The sequence below is a fragment of the Diplotaxodon limnothrissa genome, linkage group LG20 (genome assembly GCF_057381915.1).
Source record: "Diplotaxodon limnothrissa isolate DT_005_m linkage group LG20, D_limnothrissa_male_GT1.1, whole genome shotgun sequence".
NCBI classification, from domain to species: domain Eukaryota; kingdom Metazoa; phylum Chordata; class Actinopteri; order Cichliformes; family Cichlidae; genus Diplotaxodon; species Diplotaxodon limnothrissa.
In genome coordinates this window covers 25,081,685-25,104,176 of record NC_140615.1, presented here as the reverse complement: position 1 = coordinate 25,104,176, position 22,492 = coordinate 25,081,685, and the positions used below count along the sequence as shown (strand labels likewise).

The window sequence follows — 22,492 nt, the reverse complement described above, 5'->3', positions numbered from 1 at the left end:
GCTGTATGCCAAGAGTGAACGAGACATCGATTCACTGATCCACACTACCAGGCTATACAGCAATGACATTGGAATGTCGTTCGGACTGGAGAAGTGTAGTCGGATGGTAACAAAGAGAGGGAAGGTAGTCAGAACTGAGGGGATTGAACTACCAGAAGGCAACATTGCAGACATAGAGGACAGTTACAAGTACTTGGGGATCCCACAGGTGAATGGGAACCATGAAGAGGCCGCTAGAAAAGCTGCAACCACCAAGTACCTGCAGAGGGTCAGGCAAGTCCTGAGGAGTCAGCTGAATGGTAAGAACAAGATCCGGGCCATCAACACGTACGCCCTGCCCGTGATCAGGTACCCTGCTGGGGTAATAGGCTGGCCAAAGGAGGAGATAGAAGCCACTGACATAAAGACAAGAAAGCTCCTTACCATGCATGGAGGGTTTCACCCCAAATCCAGCACCCTGAGGCTGTACGCTAAGCGGAAGGAAGGGGGCCGGGGACTGGTGAGTGTCAGCACCACAGTCCAGGATGAGACAACGAACATCCAAGAATACATTAGGAAGATGGCCCCAACTGACCGAGTGCTCAGTGAATACCTCAGGCAGCAGAAACCCAAGAAAGAGGAGGGAGACGAGGAACCATCATGGAAGGACAGGCCCCTGCACGGTATGTACCACCGGCAGATAGAGGAGGTGGCTGATATCCAGAAATCCTACCAGTGGCTGGACAAAGCTGGACTGAAAGACAGCACAGAGGCACTAATCATGGCAGCACAAGAACAAGCTCTGAGCACAAGATCCATAGAGGCTGGGGTCTATCACACCAGGCAAGACCCCAGGTGCAGGCTGTGTAAAGATGCCCCAGAGACAATCCAGCACATAACAGCAGGGTGCAAGATGCTAGCAGGCAAGGCATACATGGAACGCCATAACCAAGTGGCCGGCATAGTGTACAGGAACATCTGTGCCGAGTATAACCTGGAAGTCCCGAGGTCAAAATGGGAGATGCCCCCAAGGGTGGTGGAGAATGACCGAGCTAAGATCCTGTGGGACTTCCAGATACAGACGGACAAAATGGTGGTGGCTAACCAACCGGACATAGTGGTGGTAGACAAACAGAAGAAGATGGCCGTAGTGATCGATGTAGCGGTTCCGAATGACAGCAATATCAGGAAGAAGGAACACGAGAAGCTGGAGAAATACCAAGGGCTCAGAGAAGAGCTCCAGAGGATGTGGAGGGTGAAGGTAACGGTGGTCCCCGTGGTAATCGGAGCACTAGGTGCGGTGACTCCCAAGCTAGGCGAGTGGCTCCAGCAGATCCCAGGAACAACATCGGAGATCTCTGTCCAGAAGAGCGCAGTCCTGGGAACAGCTAAGATACTGCGCAGGACCCTCAAGCTCCCAGGCCTCTGGTAGAGGACCCGAGCTTGAAGGATAAACCGCCCGCAGGGGCGTGCTGGGTGTTTTTATATATATATATATATATATATATATATATATATATATAGAATAGAATAGCCTTTATTGTCATTGTACAGACTACAACGAAACTGGAGTGCCACTCCCTTGGTGCAAGATTCAATAATAAATATAAATGTAAAATATAAAAAGTACAATAAAACAATCGCAAGTACTCAAACAATAGTAAGTACGATATATACAGGATAGCAGCATTAATATAATGACAGTATGAATAACAGCATAATATAATGGCAGTGACGGTATGGTATAGCAAGCAGGTTCAATTGTTTTTGTGCTTATTTACTACGGTGATAGCTCTGGGAAAGAAGCTATCCCTGAATCTGTTTGTCCTGGTTTTATGTGACCTGTACCGTCGGCCTGACGGTAATAGTTCAAACAGTTGATTGCTGTTGATTGCTGGGGTGAGATTAGTCCTTGATGATATGATATAAAATCCATATATGTGCAAGTGAAAGTAGAAATAACCTGAATCACTAATTGATTTAGTGATGATGTTCCAGAATGGCACCACCAGTAATATATTACATATATTGCAGTACTTTGGATTTTTAATTTTTACTTGGCTCTCAGTAATGACCTTCTGTAATGTAATCATCATTCTAAATATCACCATCATGACAACAATCATTAACCATTTGCTGGCTCTAGTTTTCGTGCTCATGAAAGTCAATGTTATTCCTCACGAGTGCGCGTGCGCGAGTATGTGTGTTCGCATGTGTTTTTGTTTCAGCTCTCTACAAGCAAATGAGCAATTATCCTTTATAAGTCCCCCTCACTGTCCTTGTGTAAATCTTTCCTTGTAATGACATAACAGTGTAGATTCCTCTTTTTTCAATTTTTCCCCCCTCTATGTCTTCCCCCTTCTTCTTCTGATATATTTCTTTTTTATGATTTTTCTTCTCCAACATATGATTTCCGCGCTCTTCTCTTAACCCAACTCCTCTATTTCTTTGAACTGTTACCCATTGCCCATTACCTCATTTGTAATAACTCACAGTTCTGGAGGTCAGCATGGGAGGGTTGTCATTGATGTCCGTGACAGTGATGATGGCAGTGGCTGTGTTGGAAAGGCCAAAGTTCAGGTTGCCCTCCATGTCCGTGGCCTGCACGATAATGGTATACTGGGACACTTTCTGTAAAAGACAGTAATAGAAAAAAACAACAGTGTGCGGTTATTCATCTGCAAAAAGCTCCCTCTTGCTACAGCAGCAGTCGCAGACTGTGACTCCCATGGGGGAAAAAAGCTGAGCCTGCGTTCTCTTCTATAGTGACTGTCTACAGTCTTATTTGAAACACAAAATCACAAGGGTGAAGTCTTTCATTTGACTGAGTTGAAATCTCTTCACTGGAACGTATCCAGACTTCAGACCATCTGAAGGCACCACTGTGAAGCCTCCCCATTGGTACAGCATGCCATCAAAGTTATCAAAGGCATCGCTTATTCAGCGCCACTGATGGATCATTGTCTTCACATCTGTCCAACTGACAGAGATTAATAGACTATCTATGGGGCAATAATATGAGGGAATGATAAATGCCGTTTCATCTCTTGAAATGACATAGTGTCACTTCAGTGGATGCTGAAATATTTCTTGTTTTTCTTCTCAGCCATGTACCTCCTTTCTCACCATTTTCCCCTCCTTCTGTTCTTGGCTTCCCCTGTCTCTTCTTCTGTCCCAGGGTGCAGTTAATGGGCTGCAGGAAGGATGGAGCCCGGAAGCTGACTGTCTGGATAATGTGTCTCGTCATTGAGATTCCCAATTACATTCCCAGTGTCTCTCTCACCTGCTAATTACCGAGTAAATATCCCAATTAGGCCAGGATGCCACATCAGGAGGATTAGACAGCTTCTCTCAGTTCCTCTCATCTTGAGGCTAGATGAGATGCTGAACTCCAACCTCATACACACACTCTCATTAACACCCGTAAATACACACAAGCATCCACAAACACACACCTCTCTTTCTCCATATCTTCTGCTTGCTTGACTGTCCCATCAGCCTGTGTACAGCGTGTACACAACACTCTCACTAATTAGACAAGGGAGTAATTATGTAGCGCTCCTCTGAACCTCTCAGCGCTGCAACAACACCACAGCATAGCCAGTCTTCTCTGGAGTACTAAGGTCTGTTACTGTCAACAAGCTCTTAAAAATCCACTGCAGACCAGTGGAAATCTTTAAAAGAGAATCAGTGTGGGAGTTTACAAAGAAGAGGAAGAAGACATTTCAAAAGTAAAGAACAGAAGATAGGATAAGAGGCGGCAGGGGATGCAACTGAGGCACAAGGGAGGGATAATACCAAAAATAAATCGTGCTTTTTTTGTGTGCCTAACACCTCCAACACTCCAGTCCAAGAAGAGAAGGGAGGTGCAGAAACTTTCCAAGTTTCAAAGGGCTAAAGTGCTGACTAAAAGTGGACCAGGTAAACACTGCAGTGTGCATCGTCGAATCTTCCTGTGAAGTTTATGTACAGTACAGAAGGTACTTTTTTCTGGCAAGGTTAAGACTTTTATCTGCCGTCTAGGAAAAATGCTGGGACACTGAAATATGCGTTTATATGCTGGAGAAACTGTTTGCACACAAGTTTATTTATATTCATCCATCATACATATCCATTAATATTTTGCAACATCCAGTTCCTTATCCAGGTGGTGGAGGCAGCAATCTAAGTGCAGATTGGGGTAGGCGGGGTAGTTCTTGGGTCTACCCCAGGGTCTTCTTCTGGCATGACATAAGTGGCATCCAGAAGAGATCACAATCAGAGTGCTGAACCACCACAGCTGATGTCTCACTTCTTAGAACCTCCTACATGACTGAGTTCTGACACCCTTTGGAAGAAGCTAATACAAGACAACACAAAATGTGTATGCCAATTGGTGTCTGCTGGATAAGCAGGTGCTGTAGAACAACTTCAAGGTGGTATTTCACCGGAAAGTTGCAGCATTATTTGGAGTGACACCAAGTACCATCTCTAAATTGAAGGGCAAGTTCCATATAACAGGGGGTGTCAGAGACAGGACACGAATAGGTGTCACAAAACGACATTTTCTCATCCCATCAGCACTCAGGGAGTCAAGAGGATGGAATGTTCTGTCTGCAGTCCTGAGCTCAATCCCATTGAACACTTGTGGGATCAGCTTGGGCATGTTGTTCGTGCCAGAGTAACATTGGCTGACTTGCTGGTTGAGAAACAGGATGCCATCCCACAGCAGTGTGTGACCAAGCTGGTGACCAGCATGACGAGGATTTGCCAGGCTGTCGTGGCTATGACTGGGTACTGACGTCCCTGTGTGGCACCATTTAAGGAGAAATAAACAGTCTTTCCAGCAGTATAAGATTTAAGGCCAAGAGACATTTTTAAAACAAAGAAATAATCAACCAAACACAAATTTCCTGAGTTTATTTAAGACACTAAGACAATTTCATTTTTAAATAATCAAATCAGCGTCACTGAAATACGTGTACATAGCTACACCATATATACGAATGTGCACCCAATTTTATTTTTTGTTTGTTTTATTTTTTTCTTAATGTGGCAAATGATAGCTCTGCTAGATCCAGCAGTTTTCTTGACTTTCAGGTGATGAAGTGCTTATATGCAAGCTTACACTGACTCAGCGTGCATACAACTTTCTGCTTGAAAGTCGAGCAGAACCAAGCCGGTTAGTAGGGCTGCCATGAGACTTACTCTTCAACTTGCTTGTTTAAAATGTCTTTTCACAAAGAGAAAGATGGGCTCTCTCCCAGTGCCAACTCTGGACTAGTAGTAACTGGTTATGTAACATCTTAGAACCAATAGTTAACTGGTTTTGTGTTAACTGTTGATAACATGTTAACATGTTGATATATGGTTTGGATATTGTTCTAATCCTGATTCAAAAAGTTGGATTAGGCGTTGTTGACAGCGGGGAAAGATCTATGAGCCGATCCACTCCAGCTCTGGCTCTTTGGCTTTAAGACGCCACCTGTCACCAGCAGTGCACTAGCTGCTAGAGAGAGAGCATTGCCTGAAGAAAGCTAACTGCAAAGGGTCAGCAGTTTGGAGGCATTTCATGGCTGTTACGTCAACAGCTTTTGGCATATATAGATTTTCACTTTACTGCAGTCTGGGATATTTATCATATTTCTGGATAAGTAAAAAGGCTGAAAATGGTGCTTTCTCTAGGTTCTTGCTCTATTTCTGTTGTGCTCTTGATTTGCTGGGAGATTGTTTTATCATACTTACAGTAACATAAATTGAAATTGTTGCCAATTTCATTTCATTTCACCATTTCACTCACATGTGTCTAAGGAGGTGCACATTTGAGTGTATGCTTTCACACAGTGAGCACAAGGAAAGGAGAAACTGTAAAGCTGTAAAAGGCAGCAGTATGCAGTGGCCTTACCCTAGTCTCACACTAGACTGACATGACTACCACAAATAAATTAGGTAAAGAAAATGAGTATAACTTTATTTAGAATTCATTCTTCTACTAATAAATACAAGTTCAATAAATCTATATTCTTGGGTATATTTATGTGTTGCATTTTATTTTACAAAGTCAGAAAAGAAACGCTTAAGTTGAGGCTGACACAAAATACTGATTATCAGTCTCTTCCCCAGAGTCAGGAGTTAATTTAACACCAGCACTGGAATGAAATTTAGTCTTGTTGACTCCACTTACATCCCATTCTTCCAAAAGTGATGCCCTCATTTGTTGTTTGGATAGTGGAGGTGGAAAGTGTCCCCAAAGGTTTTCAAATGGGTTTAAATTTTGTCACTTATCAACTATGTATTGATCTGCAGAGACTCTGTTAATCTAAGGACACCAACTTTGCCTGAACAATGCATTTTGGTTCATTCTCACTTTAGGAGTGTTAACTGTTAGTGTGAGGTTAAAAACATTTTCTGGGCTAGTGTGAAAGGTAAACCTGGGGCCGGGATGTAGATGAGTGCTAGAAAATGTACGGATGATGATGTTTAAAGGGAAAAGAGGCAATGTGTAGCCATTCTTTTCCCTTAGTCTCTTTTCTGAAGATTTACGAGCCTCATTTGCACCTGGTATCAACATGCAGTACTGATGTGTTATCTGGTTAATGAAATCTGCTCACGGGTCTTAGACATGGCATCAAAAAGCATTAAAAATGTCTGTATTACTAGCCTTACTGTAATTTGACATCAATGCTAAATGGGGTTAGTAGATTTTTCAGAAAATATGACAGGTCCCAGGTTGGATGGAGGGATGATTCTTTGTTGGCTTGACTTTTTCTTTTGCTGACGTAGGTCTGCCTGTAGTGTTTTTGTCAAGCTTGTGGAAAGTAGCAGGAAGATGAAGAGTTAGATGAGCTTTCATCTTGTTGGGAATATGACCAGCTTGTGCATATTATATTTACACGTGGCTGTTGTCTGATTGTAAAGTAAGCAGATGTGATCTGAAAAGGAAGTGAAAGCGAGAACGCTGATCCCAGTGATACTAACCTGGAAAAACATATGTTATTAAAAAGGTTATGGGCAAGGGAAATAATTATCTCAACACAAGTTCTTTGAAGTACAATCTTGTCTCTGTGTGTGTTTGTGTGCATGCGTGTGTTTAGGGGTGCCAAGAGTGTAATCCTACGTTTAGGGGTGACTGTGTGGATTAGCAGTGTACTGATAAACCAGAGCAAAAAGAAAAGCGGTTCAGCTGAGACATTTTTAGTCTATGCTCCCCTTGTACCTCTCTCCCTCTGGCACCATCATGTCTCATCCTGCTTCTCTGTCTCCATCACACTATCTTCACTAACAAATTCACACACTTACTCCCCCCTCATTGTAATAACCCACCTTACCAGCTCAGTTTTTGTTCTATTGCTCCCTTCAGTTTTCGTTTTTTCACTCTATTGCCTGTGTTTTATCGAGTGTAGATGTGATTATGGGCTTTTGTGTTTGTCTGACAGGTGTCAAGGGCATTCTATCTTTACCACACAAACACCACGCACACATACACACACGCACACTCACGAGCAGCCCACTGCTGCGTGATGTGTTGTTAATAGGTCTGTCACTGGTGACAGTCTGGGAGGATGATCTGTCTCGGAGATTTCTTTGCAGAGTTGTCACTGGCACATCCATGTTGTGAGAATAAACACATTTGGATCTTGTCACAACTTTTAGAGCTCCACAAACAAGGTGACCGTGGACAATTTAATATAAAAAAAAGATGACTTATGTGTGTGTGTGCGGGGACAAATGGCACCGTAACATTTGAAAGTCATATCTTAGGATGTCATCAGAGTAAACAATGCTATTAGGAACTGTGCTCCATGAACACAGATACAAATGTCTTCCTTTTGACCAGGTATGGCTCATTCAGACACTGTGCAGCAATGCAAGGGTTCACACACTGTATGACTAAAAATTATTTTATCATCCTTTGTCACACCAATTACCAATTAACAGGAACAGGTGTCTCGAGGAAAATGTATATAGTAAGAAAAGACAATATAATATTCGAGAGAAAACCTCACCAGTCAGGTGATACCCTGTGAGAAGCACTTGGCAACAGTGGGAAGGAAAAACTCCAGTTTAAAGGGAAGAAACCTCCAGCAGAAGGCTCATTAGGCACCTGGCAGTGCTTTTTAAATGGAAAAAGTATTTACCTGCACAATAGAAAATATAAGCTTATATATAATAAGCTTTTCTGTAAATTAATGGGCAATTAAAACTAGTTAAATGGTCATTTCATTGTTATATTGTTATGAAATGATGATTTTTAAAAAATTGTTCCAGTCTGTGTAACAAATACATTATCCATTATTCTATATAGTAATAAATATGACATCACAGTTGATTAGAGACAATTACAGTCTGATGAGATCTGCACTTATAACATTTGCTAATGATAAATAAAGAGCTATTGTTATTTTGTGTTATTTTTATCGATCAGTACGCATATCTCAGTTACCCGAGTTTTAAATATTGCATTTAGTCAAAGCCGGTGGCATGTTAGGAATATTTATAAGGGTTAGGGTTTTTAACAGCAGTAAAACAAGTGCCCCTCCAAACTTTCCCAAACACTAAATAAATTAAATTCACCACCATCCAGTGTAAGGTTTATGCCACAGCTGCTCTAAATGAATGTTGATGGTAATTGCTGAAATACTTTTTCATGTCTCTGCAATGGTTAATCCACCAGTATGCTTTAATTAAAAGGATAATTGTAATGCCAAAACATAATTACTGTTGTTATCCATAAATTTTCAGATGAACTGTTTTTCAAAAGAGCTGGAAAAAAAGTAAAATGCATTATTCGTTTTAAACTAAGATGTCAAATTACAGTTATTTACTCACATTCCTGAACAAGTAAATAACTGTAACTGATTTACACCACCCGCAAACCTATGCAGCTTCAAAACAAGTATTTTAACACCAGTTCTAACTTTATACTAGCCATTCAAAAATATCTATAGATGTACCAAACAGTATTTATCAGCCAAGAAAGTTTTATGAATCAGTTACCACTTTACAATGACAATCACATACTATTAAAAGGTTGTATATTAATCAGTTAGTAAACATTAATTAAAATGTCAGTGTTGTTGACTGAAAAGAGTTACTTCACATTAAAAATTTACTGTTTATTAACACTTGTTACTATAAAGTGGTACGAGTTGATGAATGCGTCAGGAGAGAGAAGACCAACCTCTCGATCAAGACCAGGCGCCACTGTCACAATGTCTCCAGTCTCGCTGTTGATGGTAAACATGTTAGGGATCGGGCTGTGCGGCGTCTGGGACAGGATCCGGTAGCGCACCATTCCATTAGCTGTGGTGTTGTCATCTGCATCAAATGCTGACAGATGCATCACATATGTTCCTGATGAAACACAGAAAATTTGTCAGCATTTATGTCCACCGGCATACTCTTTATAGATCAACTACCAACCATAACAGTGGCTTATTATAGCTATCTTTGTAAATAACTTGACTTGACATGGTGAAGCTTGACCTCCCCTCTGTCTACTACCAATAGTCATTGGTTAAGCTTTTGGTTTAAAGCAGTTGCTTTTTTCAAATGCTCCAGAACGAAAAACTGCCTATGCTTTTACAGAGGTGATCACACTTGCTCATCAGTCAATTAATGGAGTGTATTTGATGAGCAGCACATGGCTACTTCTTACCTTGCTATGAAAGCAGTAACCACAGACTCTGTCACAGGACTGTGAAAACCTTCTTTTTCACGTGACTGTATAATATATTAAAAAAGCACACTCGTGACAGAGACATTGGAACTGTAGGGAAATTATCCTGTAATTACTACTTATGTCCATGTGGGCAGCTTTTCAGCAAAAATTACTATAATTTTACAATTACATTCTATTGTTTTACTAAGATGTCATAACGGATTAAATTGCTGCATCTATACAGATGTAATTTTCATAGAAACATTATTTAATATAATTTTAATGAATGTATATTAATGGGACAGGTACTTAGAAATCTACGCCAACAGAACAAAAATATGGGTAGCTGTTCTGTAAATAACGACTTGGACAAATACTAGAAAATCAAACACAAAAGTATATATACACATGTAAATATTATTAAAATCATATGTTATAAAGATGATGTTTTTTATATTTAAAGGACATGTTAAAAACGAATAATAAAAACTGATTATGACGCATTTGTGTTGCAGAGAATAAGCGTCTACTCTCTCACGAAAGCAACACTTGTTAGGTTCCTTCCCTACTTGTATAACTCTGTGGGATCACTGCCTGTCACCCAATCTCTCCATCTCTTTCTCCCTCTTGTTCTGCCTCTCTTGTAGCCAATTCTAATTGCCAGAGATAGTGATATCATGCCAGTGACAGCCCCTGTCCGAGGATAATTGTAACCGCAGCTCCCATTTCAAACTTCATTACATTTCAAAGCAACATTTGTCAATGACTCGGCCAGAGGGAGTACTCTGAAGGCCTCTCAGCGAGACAACAAAAAAGCTGTTAGGAACAGAGAGAGGGAGAGGAAAAGAGGGAAATAGAGGACAGACTCCATATTTGGTGTGATTCCAAGTGGAGAGACTATCAGTCCTCCACCCATCATTTTTTTTTTTTTAAAGAGATGTGGGGATAGACTGAAGGAGATTTAGAATCACAATGTGTCACACATCGCCGGGGTAATTTCATTAAGCTGCAGACTTAGGGGGTTTAATGTGGACCCTTTGTATGGGGATCCTAAGCTGTGCCTGACAGGATTAGGTCCCCATAATGACTCTTTAATTTGCAAACTAATTCAAGTCTGTAATTGCCCTTCCATTGAAACCACTGGAGCTCTAAATTCTAAAACTCTCTTTTTTATGATTATTGTTCAACTGAATGTCATGCATGCCGTACAGGGACTTGTACGGTGTGTGAGGCGTACAAGTCAGGGATGGTATCGTTTAGGAAAGGAAATCAAAAAAGGAAAAGAAAAGATAATAAAAGTGAGGTGTGACAAAAGTAAGAAGGAAAGAAAGCAAAACAGAAAGAAAAAGGTATTGAGCACCTGGACACCTTTTGAGATCACCTCTGGTGCAATAAACTCTGGCTCATCGGGTTCAAACTCACACACGCTTGCACACAGAGAGCTCATCTCTGTGATTCTTCTGCTTTGAGGTTAGACATAAAATGACCAAGTGGTGCTACAGCGTGGTACATTTAATCCTCAATCTCCTCTCCAGCCTGAGCACCCTCTTTGGTTTATGACCACTGCTGCACCAGGCTAAATGAAAAGCCACTCTACGAGACCGATTCTCTGTCCGTCTGCTAAATCAAGGGGAATGGAAAATTCTCTGTTGCATCAAAGATTCACTGGTGTAGTCATACTTTTAACAACACCAATCTCTCCTGATATACTCGCTGTTCTTTTTCTGTTCACCCATAAATTTCTTGACTTTTAAAACAAAAAAAAAAGTTTCTATTGTAATTGTTTCAATTGTTTTTATCCATCTATAATTTATTACCTGGTTTCGAGCCTTCATCCACAGAGCCATTGTAGACCTGGTTTTTGAACTCGGGTCTGTTGTCATTCATATCGATGACAAAGATGTACAGATCGATAGGGTTCTCAACCTGGTTGCCGTTCATGTCCACAGCATGGGCTCGCAGCTAGGAAGGAAACAGAAAAAACACGTTCAGATTAGAGATAATGATTATAGATAAAAATATGCTACTCATGGTCATACACACATAATATGCCTCAGTCTTCTCACATTGTACACATCTATTTAAAATGCTAATTTTGCCACCTCGACCTCCAGCATCTCGGTGTAGCCGCTGCCCTGTTTCACTGCCTGCTGTTTCAACCCACTTGTAGAACAGGGGCACATTGAATTTTCATGCTCATCTTTAAAATATAGTATATTTTGAGGGAGTAATGAACTCAGACTGCGCTCCTGCATGAATTGTTATTATGGGAGGATAAACAAATGATAAATCATTTAGAATCAGGCTTTGATGAGCGCTTCTTTTACTAATACGGAGAAAAATAATGGGTGAAACATTTGCTTTCCGAAAGAAAAAATAATAAATATATAATAAAATGAACCAGTGTAATATAAGTCAATGTTGTGCCTTCTGCATCCCCTCATTAATGAGCTTCAAGGTAACTATATGGACTTCTTTGAGAGCTAAGGGCATGTGTGTATGTATAAAGCAGTAACATACATTCACATGGTTTCGCCTATATTTTAAGATGTAATATCAGACAGTTTGTGTTTAGCCCAATCAAAAAGAAACTGGGAAAGATATTAATATATTAACTGTATTCAAACGTCTGTTTTTTATATCTTCATCACAACGGTTAGCAGTGTTGCCTGTTCAGTTAGGGAAATGAGCTACAGGTGCAGATGTAAGGTGCAGTACAGTAGGTTAAGTCTGTGGTAGATAGCAGGCTTAGAAAGACACTGTACAAATGCCAGTCTATTGCCCATTTAATGAATAATGATACAAAACAAATTAATGTCCCACATTCTTTAAAAATGTATAAAACTGTTCTGGAGGTTCAAGCCTGGTCTCTGTCTAGAGGATAAACCACACAGTACAACAGCAACACCTTAGAGAGCACTACCTCAGCGATAAGTCGTATCACTAGAGGCACAATAACACATTTATTTTCTGAGAATGTATCTAATCTAAGATTTGCCAATACTTTCTAAATTAAATTTATCTACACCAAGATTTCCTTTCTACTGGAAATGGACCATCATATTTTAAAACCACCGTGTTTACAGATTCAGTTTGATTTACTCGCTAACGTCTGTCTAAGCAGTGCCCTATGACAGCCACCAAAATCAAGATGACAGAAAATAAAAGCTGACAAAAATGTTGTCACAGTAATTGACTCGGCTTCATTTATGATTGCGAGTTCACAGTTTTTAGCGACATGAATGTTTACACAGTGTCAGGATGAGGTCGTGGACGAAAGAAGGAGGACCCAAACGCTGGACTCACAGGTAGGTGAAGATTGGTGTTTTATTGTCAACGGAGTGAACAAACAGAACAGAAGTAGGAAACGGCTGGCCGGCTGGACGACTGACTGAATGGATGAATGAAAGACTGACTGACAACTGACCGGCTGACTTGACGGAACTGAACAGAGGACAACCTAACAGCGGCGAGAACAACATCACAATAACATCAATGACAAGACATTGGACTGGTTGAACTGAGGGACATAAATACACAGGCTGAGTGATGAGAGATTAGAACCTGGTGAGTACACAGCTGAACATAATGACCTAATGATAAACGGGAAGAGGACGGAACATAATGCACATGGACCAAGGCTAACACAATAAAACAGGAGGTGAAGCAGACAGAAGATAAACAGTGAACATGAACTAAGAATACTGGGTCAAAGACCCAGAAACCCTGACAGTACCCCCCCCGCAAAGGCCGGCACCCGACGGCCAAAAGAACGAAAAACCAGGACAGGGCGGGCGGAGGGGGCCCAGGACGGAGGGACGGAGTCCACACAGAGGCAGTTCAGGGGGCCGACCGTGCGGACGGCAACGGCGACGATGACAGCGCTGGTCCGGGGGCCGACCGTGCGGAAGGCGACGGCGACGATGACAGCGCTGGTCCGGGGGCTGACCGTGCGGAAGGCGACGGCGACGATGACAGCGCTGGTCCGGGGGCCGACCGTGCGGAAGGCGACGATGACAGCGTTGGTCCGGGGGCCGACCGTGCGGAAGGCGACGGCGGCGACGTGGACGCAGTTCGGGGGGCCGGCCGTGCGGAAGGCGACGGCGGCCACCCAGGCGAAGGCGGTCCGGGGGCCGGCCGTGCGGAAGGCGACGGCGGCCACTCAGGCGAAGGCGGTCCGGGGGCCGGCCGTGCGGAAGGCGACGGCGGCCACTCAGGCGAAGGCGGTCCGGGGGCCGGCCGTGCGGAAGGCAGCGGCGGCCACTCAGGCGATGGCGGTCCGGCCGTGCGGAAGGCAACGGCGGCCACTCAGGCGATGACGGTGCAGTTCAGGGGGCCGGCCGCGCGGAAGGCAGCGGCGGCGGCTCTCTAGTGTCAGGCGTACTGGCCGAGGCCCGGTGGGCACAGGACCAGTCGAGGCGGGACCAGGCGAAGCACAGGCTGAGGCTGCAGCAGACGAAGGCTCTGAGGCTGCAGCAGACGAAGGCTCTGAGGCTGCAGCAGACGAAGGCTCTGAGGCTGAAGGCTCTGAGGCTGAAGCCGGGCCGGGCGTGGGTGCAGCTGAGGCAGAGGCCGGGCCGGGCGTGGGTGCAGCTGAGGCAGAGGCCGGGCCGGGCGTGGGTGCAGCTGAGGCAGAGGCCGGGCCGGGCGATGCAGGCGCGGAGGCCTCTGGCCGGAGACAGGCAGGGCCAGTAGGCGCGGAGGCCTCTGGCTGGAGAGCGGCCGGGCCAGTAGGCGCGGAGGCCCCTGGCTGAGGAGCGGCCGGGCCAGCGGGTGCGGAAACCCCTGGCTGAGGAGCGGCCGGGCCAGCGGGTGCAGAAACCCCTGGCTGAGAAGCAGGAAGGCTCACAGCTGGCTCTGGGTGCTGTGGCTGCAGGTCCGGGAACTGGACGGGATGGTGGACAGGTGACTGGGGAACAGGAGGCGACTGGACTACAGGGCACTGGGCGGCAGACTGGACTACAGAAGAGTGGAGGACAGGTGGAGACTGGACTACAGGTGACTGGAGGACAGGTGGAGACTGAGCTACAGGTGACTGGAGGACAGGTGGAGACTGAGCTACAGGAGGTGACTGGAGGACAGGAGGGGACTGAGCTACAGGAGGTGAGGGAACTGACTGGAGGGAAAGCTGAACAGCAGGTGAGGGAACTGACTGGAGGGAAAGCTGAACAGCAGGTGAGGGAACTGACTGGAGGGAAAGCTGAACAGCAGGTGAGGGAACTGACTGGAGTGGAGATGCTAAGGGAGGAACAGAGGCAGGCGTGGCTGCTGGCCGAGCTACAGATTGAGCTAGTGACGGAGATAAAATTACGGCTTGGGCTCGTAAGGCTGGTGCCTGGGCAGGGGACAGTTCAGCTAATCTAACTAGGGATAGTGCGAGGGCGTGAAAGGCTGGGTCAGGAGGTGGATGAAGTGGTGAAGTAGCAGGTGGACCGGTTAGCTCCTCCAAGCCTCCAGGGAGGTCGAGCTGGGTTCTGGTTGCCCTCAACCTGGGCGCTGGGACGGGCACGGAAGGTGGCTGGACACCAGTCACCCCCACCTGAGAAACAGAAGCGGGTGTGGAGGTAGACCGGGTCGCAGCTGCCCTCCTCCTGGGAGCTGGCACTGGTGTGGGCGTAGACTGGGCCCCTGTGCTGGTGGGAAATGGCTGAATACTGGGTGTGGAAATAGTGACGGTGTGTGTGTTACTGGCAGGTTTATTGGAGATTGTTCTGATTTTTCTGCCACCACTATTTACAGTCTTTAACTGAGCTGTCTTTGGGGAAACAGAGCAGAAAAAGTCTACCCAGTCCACATTGTCGTCCAAGAGGGACGTTCCCCATGAATCGGAGAGGCGTCTATTATTTATCTTATGTGAAGAGTCAACTGAGGAAGGTGGCAAACAGTCACTGGGACTCACCGCCGGGAGTGGCTGGAAATAGTCCATGTTACGGTGGCGTGTGTGCCGCTTTCTCCGGGTAGAGGAAGCGGGCGGGGTAAACAGATGAGCCTCTGGCACGGGAGCCTCCATTGAGCCGAGGTGGTAGGTGGAGCCGCTGTGCCATGGCGAGGTTGAAGGTCCGGTGAGTAGAACGGCTGGCGGGTGAGCGAGGAGCGGAGCAGCGGGAGAGCGAGCGGCCGAAGCTTGGCCTGTGACGCCCACTCTCCGCGGCGAATGCTCCGCTGCAGGTGAGGCAGCAGGTGGAGGACCGCGGCGTCTCCGAGGCCCGCCCAGAGCCAGACGAGTCCCCTCGAAGACGAGCTCCCTCTCTGAGAAGAGCCGCTGTTTCCACCTGAGCTTCTCCGCCCAAATGGAGAGCGCTGCGTCCTGCCGCTCGAAGAGGTCCGAGTCCGCTGGGTCCACATCGTGTCTTCGTGGCACGGGTCTTGTCATTCTGTCAGGATGAGGTCGTGGACGAAAGAAGGAGGACCCAAACGCTGGACTCACAGGTAGGTGAAGATTGGTGTTTTATTGTCAACGGAGTGAACAAACAGAACAGAAGTAGGAAACGGCTGGCCGGCTGGACGACTGACTGAATGGATGAATGAAAGACTGACTGACAACTGACCGGCTGACTTGACGGAACTGAACAGAGGACAACCTAACAGCGGCGAGAACAACATCACAATAACATCAATGACAAGACATTGGACTGGTTGAACTGAGGGACATAAATACACAGGCTGAGTGATGAGAGATTAGAACCTGGTGAGTACACAGCTGAACATAATGACCTAATGATAAACGGGAAGAGGACGGAACATAATGCACACGGACCAAGGCTAACACAATAAAACAGGAGGTGAAGCAGACAGAAGATAAACAGTGAACATGAACTAAGAATACTGGGTCAAAGACCCAGAAACCCTGACACACAGAAGCTGCTCTGTTTGCTGGGTCATAAACAGTACTGCAAGGATTTGGCACTAAATTAATTAATCAGCCAATATATATAGCTATGATATGAAAAAGAGAGTTTTAACAAGACAGTCCTGTAAAGAGCTAAATGCATCTCGTGATCCAGCAGGATGTAGAACTACCTTTAGTAGCTTGACCTTATTATTTTTTTCTAATCTCTCCCATCATTGTGGCCAACTCTTCTTTATCACATTTCTTCAGTTTATCATTTATTTATACACAGCTCTCTTAAGGTCCAGACACAATATTTATCAGGAAATGTCAGGTTGAGGTCTTGTTTGGACTACTGCAACACTGAGTCTTTTCTTTCAACCATCCTGATATAGATTTGCTGGTGTCTTTAGCTTCAGTGTCCTTCACTGCCATGTTGCTTGACCAATTTTTGACCAATACAACAAAATAAAACTAGTACCGGTACCGAAAAAAAGAAGATTTATTCATAACACACGTGAAAAGACCCAGGAAAACCGAGTTAACAATAAAAACGATAACAAAATAATGCTGAAAACCAATAAAAACCCTGAAAACCATACATTTCACACCTGAGCCTCAACTCTCGCGGCCCGGTAACAAACGACTCATGGACCGGTACCGGGCCGAGGCCCGGGGATTGGGGACCGCTGCTCTAGAGTACTTTGGTAAACAGAGGAGTTCAGGGTTGACTCAATAATGTCAAGGTGCCCAGTCCTGTGACTGCAAAGCAAGCCCTCCACCACAATCCCTGACAGCTGATATGAAGTGTTTGTGCTAATATGCTGCATTTCCTTTTTATCAAACACAGCATCATGTATTATAGCCAAATATCTCCACTTTGTTTCGATCTGTCCACAAGATGGTGTTCCAGAAGTATTACCATTACAAACATGTTCTTTTCAGAGTGACGATATTATCTCCTGGTAAGCCTTTCAAAAGAATTCATGTTTATTCAGTCTGTTTCTACTGGTATGTCATGAAGACACTGAGGCATTGTGTCATGAAGATTTGTAGCCCAGCAATTTATTAAAAGGACCTTGATGCCACCCATTTCCCAACAATAACTAAAAGCGATGTTAGGAGAGTGGTTAAATCAAATCATGAAGGACATGTGTGTGCACAAGAAGCAGATGGTTGTAACAGTGAATGGCGACAAGCTGTTTGCTTGATATGTATTTGGAGAAAGGTATTATGTTATATTCCTAAATATAATAACTCATTTTGTTTCAAACAAAATAAAAATTGCAAGAATTTATTTCGATTAACATTATGATATTGGTTCATACTGCGCCATCACATCTCACACCAAAGAAATCAAACTGGTACGGTACCTCCCTAATATTATTCTGTGATGGACAATCTCAACATCTAAAATATCTTTCTGTCAGGTACAAACAAAGCAAAAAACAACACAAATAAAAACATCAATTAACTGAAAGCAAGTGTTTTTCAGTGGACCTCTAGAGCCAAACTGAAAAACACTTCTGCACTGTTTATACAGGCTGATAAAATCAGTGGTTTTGAATTATAGTATAGAAAACCATAAAAGATTTCCTAAACATACAGAGCCACACTGAATAAAAGTCAAAACAAAAATTCTGGACATTTTTCTTTCAGACAAATTGCCTTTATGCTTATGTTATTTCTCCAAACTCGTTATCTCTTTTACACTTACACACCAAAGTTTTTATCTCAGCAAAGAGCATAACAACAAACATCTTATTTTTTTGAAAGTTGGCTCCACTGTAAAAGCAAGGAGTCGGTTTCAGAATCATCATATTGGATCCCTGATCAACATTCTGTCTGGTTTTGTTTGAAAGAGTCCTGAAATCTCTTCACATCTCTAACTCCACAAACACGGTCAACCCATCTCAAATTCAACTCAGCTTTGCTCAGATCAATGGAATCACCAACTAGGATTTCTCACAAACTTTGTACATGAAGTTATTACTAAAATCAATACATGCTGTCAAACGTGTCCTTACTTCTTTCACTTTTTGAGCAAAAAACCTCCCAAACAACCAACAGTTTGAAAGAAAATGAAAAAATCGGAAACATCTGCATTATCAGGGAAATGTCGAGTTTAAATCAATGCCTGAATTATTTTTTTTCACTGCTTACAAGAAGGTCAAACAAGCAAACTGAAGTGGTATTTAGAAATGAACTTTTCCCTAAAGCTGTTTTCATTCAGTTCACTTAACTTGGGAATGTTTATATCCCTGAGCATGACTTATTCAGCGATATTCCTGTCAGGTGGAAGTACCGGGGATGTTTACTTTATATCATATGAAGTAAAGAAAAAAAAGAAGAAAAATCTGATCTTATCTACATCCTGCTCCTAACAACACCGGCTTGTAAATATTTATTCTGGTCATATGTCAGCGATCAATTTCAGGCGAAGGTCTCTCTACATTATCGTTAGGATATTCATCAGAACCGAAGATAAACTAAACTGGAAAAGACTGAGGGAAAAGTTAAAACATGGAGAGAACAGACAAAGGTTCTCAATTTTAACAAGAGCTATTTTTTTTCAACATGTAGAATGAATCAAGGGAATGGTATCCTTCTCTTATGAGCGTTACCTGATAGGAAAAAGCTACCTGGTCACTGTAGGAGCATGAGTGTCAGATATATGAAACAGCCTTCAGGCTCGTTGTGGCAGGAAATAGAATAAGTAGCATTCTCCATCGACTTCTTCTCCTCAGAGAGGTGAAGATCCTCTTCACTGCTGCTCATTCTGTCCTCTCCACCGTCTGCTTCCACTCTGCACCTCCACCAAAATTGCATCTTCAGGTCTCCCTGAGGTTAATTTGACTTTACTTTTTCCACTGCATTGTCTGATCTGTCCTGCACCCAATATCCGTGTGCTGCCATCGCATATCACATCTCACTGTGCTGTAACGGGCTACGAGCCAGGCCCCTTATCTACACCCACCCTCATCCCTCCATCCCACATGAACCCACACCCTAATTCAATAACAGCAGGAGTCAGAGATTACCGCCATGTTTAAAGAAGGCAAAATGTAATTCTGGGTCCACATTAAAGTTATTATCTTGAAAGACGAGGGGGAGAAAACAGACCGTACCAGACAGCGCTATGCATTTGGCAGGAGGCAGCGTCCTGATAGAGATAACAACAGACCCAGAAGCTTCAAGGTTTTTTTCCTCATAAGAATGCATCTTGTTGCATGGCTGGTTTTGAATTTCAGAGTGCTCATTCTTTTGAAATAAAAAAGAGCTAGACCATAACTTTGTTCTGTCCTTGCATGAAAAATGAAGTAAACAAAACCGAGACCACAAAGTCAAGTACTAACTTTAGGTATGTTGCAGTTTTCTGGTTAACAATGCTCAATAAACAAGACTTTCCTTGGCTTTATTGTTCAGAGGCTGAGAGCGTTTGAGTTTCTTACAATGCTATTTAATTGCATATTTGTTGCTATAACAGCGAGGGTCCTTTAAAGTGAACTGCAACACCTTTCTTAATTTGTTAAACATACATCTTTACTTTGTCTCATCTGGTTTCCAACCACATTTTGTATTCTCCTCCAAGAAACACTTTTCTTCAAAAACAAACAAGCAGTTCACTTAGGCAGCCTTTAGGAAGCGCCTTCCTTTCTTAACAAATTACTTCATTGATTGGAGCTTCTCTGGGGTATAAATCTGCTCACCTACCACTGAAAGGTTAGATTTGCCAGCTTACCATGACTGTAACTCAGGCTAGGTGCCATTAAAAAAAGGCACAGAGATGGTGGCAGGTACAGAGAGAGAGAGAGAGAAAACCAATGATAGAAACCTAAATTGATGAACCCAGTGCTGTCGCTCACTGCATCACAGTTTCCCTTCACAGCAGCAGAAAGATGCGTGAAAAGATAAGCTTGAGCAGCAATACAACAAGCTGTTTCCAAATGAAATGCATTTTTTCTGATTGTTCCGTATTTTCGATGCCTAGAACAGCATGCACAGCACAAAGGTGACAGGAGAGGCTCAACATGATGAAAGTTTCATTCAAATGAGGTAGTGCAGATGTTGGTGTTTTGTCAAAATGCACAGCGTGCATTGAAAAAAAGATGGTTTTATATGGTGCATCGGGCCAAAAAACATTCTTAAAATGCTGTTATGTACAAGTTAAACAAACATTCTAGCATTAAAGCATCAATCACACACCATGAGACAACCAGAGTATGTGTCCTACTTGAATTTACCGATATCAATAGTCACTAGCTACAGAACTAATGTTAGTCTTAACAGGCTGACATTGATGCTAATAATCACTACAATATTTAATATTCCTCTCATGATTGTAAGCTAAATATAAGACTAATTTATTGCCAAAAGATAATACAGTTAGCATAAAGTATCTAATTCTCTGGAGAGAAGTGAATAAGAGCATTGATTGATAAATATATACCCACTACTCGCTTTATTAGTTACACCTCACTAATCCTTAGAAGGACCCTCTTTAGCTTTCAGTACTGCCTTAATTCTTTATGGTACAGATTCAACAAGATAGAGGAAACATTCCTCTGAGATTTTGGTTCATATTGTCCAGACAGCATCACACAGTTCCTGCAGATTTATCAGCTGCACATCCATCATCTGACTCTCTTGTTCCACCACATCCCGAAGGTGCTCTATTGGACTGAGATCTGGTGACTGTGGTGTAAGGTTGGGCGACTGAACGCATATATCGACTATCGACGTAGGTTGAGCCTTTTGCCGATCGTTATTACAAGAGCGATTTATTTATTTGCCCATGAGTACGTTTGCTAATTATGTTGGTTGAAGCCTGTCTATTATTATTATTATTATTAACATCACTCGAAGCAGTCAGTCCTACCTTCTTACTCAGGGATCCACAAGAAGCAGCATGCACTTCCATGTAAAGTGACAGGTTCAGTAGGAGCCCTTGATGAACTCTTTAGGGCCCATTATGTCTTTGGTACATCATACAGTTCATCCCTGACCAACTTTTTTACTTTTCTGCAAACAACTACGACATTGGGGAAATGTCATATTGCTTTCTCTAGTGAGCATCATAGAACTGTGAATTGTAAAGGTTTGTTACGTTAATTAAATGACACTGAAATGAGAAACATAATAAATGCTGTTACTTTAACCTGTATATTTGTTGTAGGATAGATCACAGTTATTTAGTAATATAGCATCATAAGATGAATATGAAAAAATCACACTACAGAGAAATAAAAAAGAGATATTATCACACATCAGAGTGTTAATATTAAACTAAATTTGGAGTAAAAATAGCTCTATAAAGTGTAATCAAATTACTCTGAATGTGTGAATAACCCTCAGTGTTAAATATTTTTTACACATTTTGTTGTCAATTTTGACACTAAATTGAGTACAATTAACACTGAAAGGTTAACACTGGCCATAGAGTAAATTTAACTCTAATTTTGAGTGGAACCAAATGTTATCTGAAGCAGAGTTAATACCTAATTTAATGGGCAGTAAGTGTTACTTTCTATTCTATCCTAATTTGACTGGATGTGACTTTGATGAATTACCAAAGTCTCTTATTCTTCACATTACCCAATAATGTTGCATGTAAAGAAAAAGTGCAAACTGGATATCCATCCATCACAATTTTGTGTGAAGAAGACACTCACGTGATATGAAGAGCGATGTTCTCGATCAAGAGGTTTGGTGACAAACATCTTTCCAAGCACAGGGTCGATACTGAATACTTCATTTGGTGGTTGATCTGCTCCCACCCCAGTGATGCTGTACCGGATTGAGATGTCCTGGTCCTGGTCGGAACGAATCTGCATCCCAACAAAGAAAAAGGAATGCTCAGTCAATCCCAGTTACACACTACATTTTATTAATCCCTGCAGCTTCTTTAACCTGATTGATTTTATGGCTTTATTTCTCTCTTGCATCCAGGAAGCTACACTAAAAAAAACATAGTTTCCATTGGCAACCTACTTCTATTTGTACAGTATTGAGTGTGAGGTGTTTATTATTCAAGGATTTATGAT

General features: G+C 43.0%; 1 protein-coding gene across 1 annotated transcript in view; it reads right to left on the bottom strand.

Moving 5' to 3' along the window:
- The window catches only part of LOC146610986 (cadherin-4-like), a 251,544-nt gene that overhangs the window by 29,757 nt on the left and 199,295 nt on the right, over window positions 1-22,492 (bottom strand). Inside the window, exons 6-9 of the mRNA XM_085343936.1 lie at window positions 22,121-22,276; window positions 11,437-11,581; window positions 9,140-9,312; window positions 2,473-2,610 (exon numbers count right to left, since the gene is read on the bottom strand). Coding sequence (XP_085200062.1) covers window positions 2,473-2,610; window positions 9,140-9,312; window positions 11,437-11,581; window positions 22,121-22,276 — 612 coding nt within the window. The remainder of the gene's footprint in view (window positions 1-2,472; window positions 2,611-9,139; window positions 9,313-11,436; window positions 11,582-22,120; window positions 22,277-22,492) is intronic.